At 47.9% G+C, this 8,509-nt stretch overlaps 4 protein-coding genes across 4 annotated transcripts in view; 3 read left to right on the top strand and 1 right to left on the bottom strand.

Annotated features, from left to right (window-relative positions):
* ASPGLDRAFT_84863 (uncharacterized protein) overlaps positions 1–216 on the top strand; it is a gene marked incomplete at its 3' end in the record, with an annotated part of 1,002 nt that extends 786 nt beyond the window's left edge. Inside the window, exon 2 of the mRNA XM_022550298.1 lies at positions 64–216. Within this exon, the coding sequence (XP_022397385.1) occupies positions 64–216 (153 nt within the window). The remainder of the gene's footprint in view (positions 1–63) is intronic.
* Positions 217–3,882: 3,666 nt separating this feature from the next.
* On the top strand, positions 3,883–4,475 carry ASPGLDRAFT_38692 (uncharacterized protein; the record flags this gene model as incomplete). Its single annotated transcript, XM_022544980.1, has 3 exons — positions 3,883–4,002; positions 4,062–4,229; positions 4,299–4,475. The coding sequence occupies 3 exons, from the start codon at positions 3,883–3,885 to the stop codon at positions 4,473–4,475; spliced, it is 465 nt and encodes a 154-aa protein (XP_022397384.1).
* A 486-nt stretch (positions 4,476–4,961) lies between these two features.
* Positions 4,962–5,658, bottom strand: ASPGLDRAFT_821195 (uncharacterized protein). The gene is made up of 2 exons (XM_022550149.1): positions 5,520–5,658; positions 4,962–5,462 (listed from the first exon to the last, which is right to left on the bottom strand). Exons 1-2 carry the CDS (start codon positions 5,543–5,545, stop codon positions 4,994–4,996), a joined length of 495 nt encoding a protein of 164 aa, XP_022397383.1. The 5' UTR covers positions 5,546–5,658; the 3' UTR covers positions 4,962–4,993.
* A 478-nt stretch (positions 5,659–6,136) lies between these two features.
* Positions 6,137–6,571, top strand: ASPGLDRAFT_51090 (uncharacterized protein; the record flags this gene model as incomplete). The annotated part of the gene is made up of 1 exon (XM_022547456.1): positions 6,137–6,571. A coding segment is annotated over one exon (187 nt), but the record flags the coding sequence as incomplete, so codon positions are not given.
* Between the last annotated feature and the right edge of the window lie 1,938 nt (positions 6,572–8,509).

The raw sequence follows: 8,509 nt of genomic DNA, 5'->3' as shown, positions 1-8,509 counted from the left end.
AACAAGGAGAAGCGCGGTGACGCTCCTCCCCCGAAGGACACCACTGCTCCTCCCCCTCCTAAGGACGACAAGCAGAAGCGTGGCGACGCCCCTCCCGCTCCCAAGGACACTCAGATCCCTCCCCCTCCCAAGGACGACGACAAGGAGAAGCGTGGCGACGTCCCCCCTCCTAAGGACACCCAGGCTCCCCCCCAGCCTAAGCCCACTAACAACTAAACGGGTTGTTTAATGGCGTACGGCTAATGGAATTCGAGGATATGAATTGGGCTTGTGAGCAAGCGGATGCGCTCTTTTTGATTTTTAAATATTTGACTGTTCTATGCTTTTATTTATATTTCCATAACTGTATGGCTTTGCTCTTGTACAGTCTTTCGCTAAAGATATCCAATGAAATGCTCGACCATAACTCTTGTTTTCCCCCTTCTGTAGTTTGATATCGTTTTTTGGCGGCTTGGAGCCAGAGAACTATTGTATCACATCGTAACAAAACTGATTTTCCTTTGGGCTATCCGAGTACCTTGAAAACAGCCACGTATTAAAATTTGGCAATTGCAAAGGCAACTGAAGACTCCTTCGGTCAGGGGCATAAACACTACGGGTCCTAGGCAGTTAATGATTGAGTCACGAATATCCATTGTACGCAGCTTCGAATTTACATAACTCAGTGAGGCTTATCGCTCTGGATTATTGGTGCGGTGGACATTGTTTGTAATACATGGACTCGGTTTAAAAGCACTCTTTGTCTCTGAGAGTTCGTAAATGATACTATCGAGTTGTTGAAGTCGTCTGCTGGGCAGATCTTGATGCCCACACGGCGTGGTCCCTATATTGTAACTACGGCGTCGATTACTTCGAAGGCGAGACGACAGCGGTTTTCGACGGAACCTCTGTGTTCATCGGTTCTTTGGCTCGAGTGACTAGGGCTGTGTTAGGATGCTGTTTACTGTGTACACCTGGAGGAGAGTGCCTGTTACGGCAGATTTACGAGCACAAGAAGTTATGAATCAAATATCCACTGTATCAATCCATCAATATTTGTCTTAGCACCACTTAATTTGAGCTGGAGCTTACCCATGCGCGGCCAATTCGATTCCATCGATCCCTGCTTCCTTGGCTCACTGTATTTGACAATTCAGGGCTTAGAGGAACCTCTTTTTTAATAGATAATACCGCCGCTGCACCCATGGGTATGTTACCATTGCATTTCATTCCAAGCTTGTGGAGGTATACAAATTCTCACATTCGCACCAAGGAGGGTGAGTCTATGTGCGGCAATGAGCCTTATCTCGTGAAGAACAAGTCGACGCTCGAGTTTAGGGACTTTTCCATTCTGCGAACCGGATTTTTGGGCATTCGTGCTCCACGTCAGAACCCGGAGTCTACAGAGCATACACAGTAGATAATCTAGACCAGAGAGACTCTGTCTTTTTCTTTCTCTCGTGCTAAAATGTGTCAGACAATCTGTCAATGCGTTGCAAAGGTTGCGCCTGTCGCATAAGCGGTATGATTGGTAGAAGACAGAGTCTCTACCACTCTCCGCATGGTGCGCGTGTATATGGAGCTGCTCTATCGGTTATTCTTCTTTCCTTCAACGGAATATCTTGTATGCTATTTATTCGGGCTTAGCCCTGAGCATTATTGCATGAGGCCGTCACATGTCTGTACTTATGGTTCTAAAATCTGAGACTGATCCCAGTTATTTATTCTAAAACACTGGCTATTTATTTGACTATAATACGGGGCTTGGATAGTGCTGGACCAGAGTCTCAAAACAAGTTCATCTTTACAAGACTAGTTTATTAAACTATACGCAATTGCTAAACACCATCCAGAATTAATGTATTGTCAACTACGTTGGCTCAGTACGATGTCTTATAAGCACTATTCGGAATGAATAGAGGAAAAAGTAAGAATTCTGGTTGAGAAAGGTATCGATAAATGAGAGTTATGTATAGACAATCTGGACCCATAAACAAACAAAGTCGGGAAGTCATTCCGAAACATGAAACGATAGACAAAACGAGACATGCATAGAGAATGTATGCGTTCGCCGTACCAAATACCGTGTATCGACATTCTAATCCATCAAATAGAGCCAGTGATAGCTCTATTTGGTCTGAATTTTCCAGTAGTGAAGATTAGTCTCTTCCGACCACTACCTTGATGTCAAGTACCCCAGTCAACATACTGCCGCGCAGGGAGGCTGGTTGATGGTGATGGCATGGTTTCTTGGATGGTAGAGACCATAGACACATTGTCATCTTCAACGGCCATCTTGCAGTGGCTGGAATGCTGAATGGATTGGTTATATGGGAGATTTATGGAGTATTTGAAGGGGAGACTGTCCGGCCATGTGTATTTGACTTGTTTGCTTATAGTGCAAAGTGAAGGTAGGGCAATCAAAACAAATACCACACTCACACTCACACACACACACACACACAACAAAGGTGACATGCCAACCTGGAAAACTCTGCTGTCTATCACGCACTGCCTGGGTTGTTATTAAGAGAATTTGATGGTAGCCGTGTCCTTGGTTGGTGTATTCTGTGTTTTTTTTTTTTTTTTTTATCATACTATTTGGATACTAATGTGACCTGGCATAGTCTGTCATTGACGAGGAGCATATCAGGTAGCAGGACATCCAGTTGTGTGGCAAGGTCAGGAACCAGGGATAGCTCGCGAAAATCACAGGTAAGGGCACCATGCTATGCATGAGGCAAGTGCTAATATCACGGTATATGTTTGAGAGCCTCAGGCTCCAATATGCCCCGCTCCTGATTGGCCCGTACTAGCGAGCCCACACACAACTGCCGGATAGAGGAGATCCACCCTCATCCATCTACACAGACACAGAATACAATAGTATCGTCGATGCCGTTCCTTGCCATAGCCTGATCCACAGTATACCCCAGTCAACTGGAGAACGCCCATCAGGAAATTCCCGCCAGCGAGATTCCCGAAGTCAGTCTCCACAGCAAGAGACCCGTTCTCAGCCCAGCCAGCAAGATGATCATATACCATCGAGTGACCCTTGCCAGGGGCGGTCACAGGACACAGAGCGTGATGTGGAAACCCATGACTGGGAAGACAGACCCTTGTTTGAAGATGAATCTGATGCCAGTAGCGAGGATGGACAAAATGAACCCACCAGCAATGGGATGGAGTCACATCCCAACTGCCACATGGAGGGGGTGATTCTAGGAGTAAGTACCAAAATATGGCAATGACAAATACTTTGACACTGACATGTGCTATTCAGTTGCTTACTAGGAAGATGAAGAGTTCCCCTCCCGCTGGAGAGCTGGTCATTGAGATGTGACATCCACATTGGCCCCAAGTAGTCCAAGAGGGTTGCCCAGTACCCCAAATTCCCATCAACCCACACCAGAAAGCTCCCAAGGCCCCTGTCACGGGCTCGGAACAGAAGATAATAACGAACTGAATTCCTATCTAGACTATTGTAGCCATCAACGAGAATATCGAATCTGGGGAGGAAAAAAGGAGAGGAAATCTATCTGGCGAGTACAGTCTCTATAAACCTTTGTGTGATGCGGCTTGAGCCCTTGTTTGTCCATATTGTTTGTATGGCATCTTTTGGCATGTTGGCACTGTTTGCCTGGTCGTTGAGCCGTCACAGCCCCAGCAAAAAGTCCGCGAGGAGCTTGAACATTGAAAAGGACAATGACATTGCCTGGAGTGGTTCCAAATGAAAACTACACCAGACAGAATCAAAAGCCGCTTTGAGAGAACATAACAGGGGTTTTTATCAAGAGACCATCCAACTGGTTGCGGGCTGGGTATTCTCTGGTTGTATGGAGCCAGGCCAGCCCCATAGACTGACAATTCGACCGGAGGAGAGTGAGCGGGAATTTTCAAAAAATGATCACAGAGGTATGGTCATTGCGGCGTGCAGAGATTCTGGGTGAACATCATAGGAAGGGTCAGAATGACGAGAAACCCAATCTATCAGAGCACCCAAGCTCTGGCGAGGCTCGCCTGGTCAGTGTCCCTTGTATGGCGTTTAAACACTACTGTTGCTAATGATTACTGGGTGGTAGATTCAGGATATGATGGGGGAAATTCAAAGCCATGGCCTTAGCAAGGTCAGGGCAATAGTTCCTATCCTGTATAGTTTCATGGCAGACCAGGAAGCGACAGCGAAGACAGTCAAGGAACTGTTGAAATATGACCAGTTCGCCTGCAACGTTGCACCGGATGAAAGAGAGGTAAGACCCCGGCCTAGCACTTGAAACACAGATGAGTTGAGTATTGATTATGAATGATTGAACATGCAGAAAAAGGGCTACCAGCAGTGGTTGGCCCCCGTGCTGATCAAGGCAATTGTCCTTGTTTTCTACAGTGGTGATGGTTGGCAAGGTCTTGCTCAGTCAGCGCTGACGCATCAGTATTTCAAGCCGATGGGTGTCAACCCTCTGTTGATAGTGGCGACCATGATCTGTCAGTCTCAATGAGTTCAAGACCGGTTCTAAAATGACTCTCAAGTTCGACGGCAGACAAATGAGTGGTATGCTATCCCATACGCCTGAGGTACTTGGCTGTCGCTGATTGTGTGATCCGGTGGGGGGGGGAAGGATTTGTTAGGAACATACATCCGCCTGAAGAAAACATGGTTTGAGCAGATTGAGGGAGAGGGTGCTCGCGATGATGCAGAATAATGTGGTGATTGAGGCTGGACTGACTGCGAATGATGGGGCAGTGGGATTCATGGAGATGGTAATATTTTTTAAAAGTACTGTTTGGTTTAAGGGTCTAGAATCGGATCAGATGTGTGTGAAGGCAATGCAGCGTCCTTTTCTCCAGGGTTCTACTCGGTGTCATACCCACACTACCATGGACCTGTCGCAGGTGTATCCGACCTGGAAGATCCTCCCCACGAGCGAGGGATATGGAGTCGTCAGGAGATAGTCCAATTATATCATTCCCGTATCAAGCATCTAGCATGAAGACATTACGATACTCTGCCCGCTCACTACACCACATATCGTTCGAGCCCCTTCTCGGTCCAATCCCAGACCTTCTGCGCCAGGGCATCATCTTTCCCTAACGACGAGACGGTCCCCCCAATCCCCACAGGCTCGTAATATTCGCCGCTCTTGACGTCCTTGGACACGGACGCCCAGAGCTGATTGTGCACTCCTTGGTCGACCGGGGTGAAGACCAAGCTGGCCACCTTGCCCAGCAGCCAGATAGGGAGGGACCCCGTGGCGTTGTTTATGAGATTGGTGCGCACGACGCCTGGGTGAATGGACGCGCAGGTGAATTGCGGGTATCTGTGAGCTATGTAGCGCGTCCAGAGAACCATGGCCAGCTTGCTTTGTCCGTAGCGGCCAAGCGCGCCCAGGTCGGCGGGTTTGCGCAGCGAGTCGAAGAGCACGCCTTCCTTGGGGGCGTAAACGTAGGCGTCTGATGATATCATGACGATGCGTACGTCTTGCGGCCTGCGCCACCGAGTCCAGGGACGAGAGGTCTATCTCCAGCACCTTAATCGGGGGTGCGTCGGGCACTTGCTGTCGTATCTCATCGGCCGCCGCTTAGGCCTTGTCGATGTTGCGGGCTGCCAGCCAGATCAGTGCCGGCCGGTGGCGGGCGTATTCCAGGACGCATTGCTTGCCAAGGCCAATGTTGCCGCCCGTCACGAGAATCACCTTGCCGATGAGCGGCGGGATGTCCTGCTCTGGATGGAAGGGGACGGATTTGCACCCGAAGACCATGATGCGTAATAGTAATACAACCGATACAAAGGGAAGCTATAAGTTATAGAAAGTGGCCGAAGAGAAAGTAGTAAAACAGTAAAAGGGACGAGTGTCCCTCCGTATATAGCCATGAATCATCTGAATACGAGCGTCATCCTCAGCTCGGTCAGCCCGGCCCGAAGGAAAAAAAAAAAGAGAAAGTACGTTCATTTCTTCAGACGCGCTGGATGGAATATGATGACCAGCAGCCGATTGAGATATTATGCTCCGATAGGAGGAATGAGGTGAGGCGGATTGAGATACACGGATTGAGATCTCTATCAGCATCGTTTACGATAGTTAACGTAATTCCCGAGCCACCCGGCCACCGATCCATTTTTTGGCGTCTCTATGCATTCTCCCATCTTTAACCACCCACCATGCCACCAAATCGTTCCCGATCGAACCGAAACTCGCAGGAACAAGAGGGACGCATCTTATTAGCTATAGACGCTTTTAAAAAGGAGAAATCAGCTCAATCCGTGAAACAGCACGTCGATTTAATATACCACGTTCCACCTTTTCTGATCGCCTTAATGGTCATCAATTTCGCATTGAAAAACGCGCCAACAACCATAAACTCACAGAAGTTGAAGAGGAATCGCTTGTGAAATGGATATTCTCAATGAATCTACGTGGAGCAGCGCCTCGGCCTACAATGGTGCAAGAAATGGCCAATTTATTGCTTGCAGCTCGGGGTACTGATACTGTTGGCAAGAACTGGGTATCAATCTTTGTACGACGCCATCCAGAGCTCCAAACACGATTCTCTTGAAGGTATGACTACCAACGTGCAAAACAAGAGGATCCAAAGGTTATTCAAGGGTGGTTTGATGCTATACAAGCTACAATTCAGCAGTATGGCATCCTCAATGAAGATATCTACAACTTTGATAAAAACTGGCTTTGCAATGGGCCTCACATCTACTGCAAGAGTGATTACTCAATCAGAGTACTATGGCCGGCGTTCAGTACTACAACCAGGGAATCATGAGTGGGTGACTGTGGTGGAATCAATTGGTGCAAGTGGGTCATACACCCCCAGGACATCTTTCGACTGGACATCAAACCTCAATGGAACAATTGTGGAGACAAACACTCAGCAGCGGCTACAACAATTGCAAGAGACATGGGATTGGGTACAAGAACAAATCCATACTGCCCAGACACGCCAACAGTGGAATGCAAACTGCTCAAGACAGGAAGTGGATTTTGGCATAGATGACATGGTAATGATATCAACAAAGAACTGGAACACAGGCCATCCAAGCAAGAAACTTGACTATCAGTGGGCAGGTCCTTTCCAGATCCTTGCAAAGGAAGGGAACGCATTCTGCATTGACCTGCCAGTCTCTATCAAAATCCACCCGGTTATCAACCCAGAGCACCTCCGCAGAGCCTCCACATCTGAACCCCTTCCTGGCCAGCACGCAGACACACCACCACTGATCACTGTCAATGACCAAGATGAATGGGAAGTGGAGGAGACCCTTGCCTCCCACCTGAGATACCAGAAACTGCAGTACCGAGCGAAGTGGATCAGTTATGATGATGACCTGAATTGGTATCCTGCCTGAGACTTCAAGAACAGCCCGGTAAAGCTGCAGATTTTCCATGCAGCAAATCCAAAGGCGCCAGGGCCACCCTGTCGACTTCTCGAGTGGCTCCGCGCGGCAGAGGATGAGGAGTTCCTGGATGACCACCCAGACAACGATTGTCCAGTTCCTAAGGGCTGAGGGCAGCCCTTTCATCGAGGGGAGGGGGTAATGTCACGGAGCATAGACGCTCACAAGATGTATGGCATGTTTGATTACTTTGACCTGTTTGGCATAGGACATTCACTGCGCATCGCTTAAACCCCTCACACACACTAAATAGCTCGTCACCGGCAGGCCTGCCTCTATCCCTCCTCTCCTCATGTTAGAATTTCGTCAGATAGTCTACCAATAGATTCATATTGCTCGAGACCGTCACAGTTTGTACGGGCATGGAATCATGATGTATTAAGCACAACCATCATTGCCTGTTTCTATAAAAGCACACTTGTTCTCAATACAGTGCAGCTTCCAATTGAATCTCCCAATATATCACCTCTTTACAATCAAGTACAGCAGACTGGCCGCCTTTCAAACTGCATGGATATCACAAATTTTCTAAACCCAGTGGAGGAGTCATTGGAAACTACTGAAAGTGAGGCGGAGCTATCATCTGAGACTTTACTTGGGCATTTGATTACAGGGGCTTTGGATACTGGTGGTGTACATACTTAATGATGATGAAGAGGATGATTCTCCAGAGCCAGCACCACTTCCAAAGCCATCAGATGCTCTGAATGTTGTACGGCTGCTTATTTCTTATATGGAAGGGCAGGATGTGTCAAGAACATCTCTTCTTCGGCCTCTTGAGCGTCTTGAGCGAGACCTGGAAAGTGAGATTGTCGCATTGCAAGTCCAAGGCACACTAGATAACGTAATCCACGGCCGAGCCGTCCACACGGCCGTCCCGTCCACTTCCTCCGCAATTTTCCAACAATCATACTTCAACGCGTCATTTTGTCACCACCATCATCTAAAATGCCTCTTTCTCAAGAAAATTGAATTCAAATGGCCATCAGTGCGTATAGAAGCAAAAAAATTCAATCAAAATCAAAGGCAGCAGCAGTTTTTGGGGTGCCAAAGTCTACTTTTATTAATCGGCTTGATGGAATCCAACCACGTTCAGAAACATGTGCCAGTGGCCATAAATTGACTGCC

Source organism: Aspergillus glaucus (assembly GCF_001890805.1).
Source record: "Aspergillus glaucus CBS 516.65 unplaced genomic scaffold ASPGLscaffold_22, whole genome shotgun sequence".
Taxonomy (NCBI): domain Eukaryota; kingdom Fungi; phylum Ascomycota; class Eurotiomycetes; order Eurotiales; family Aspergillaceae; genus Aspergillus; species Aspergillus glaucus.
The sequence above is the reverse complement of the archived record's forward strand: the minus strand, read 5'-3'. Positions and strand labels throughout refer to the sequence as shown.

Excerpts from the sequence above, each read along its gene's own strand:
- ASPGLDRAFT_821195 (XM_022550149.1), bottom strand. The coding sequence starts at position 5,545 with ATGAGATACGACAGCAAGTGCCCGAC. Across the intron at positions 5,463-5,519 it reads TACGACAGCAAGTGCCCGAC|GCCGCAAGACGTACGCATCG; the intron begins GCACCCCCGATT and ends TCGGTGGCGCAG.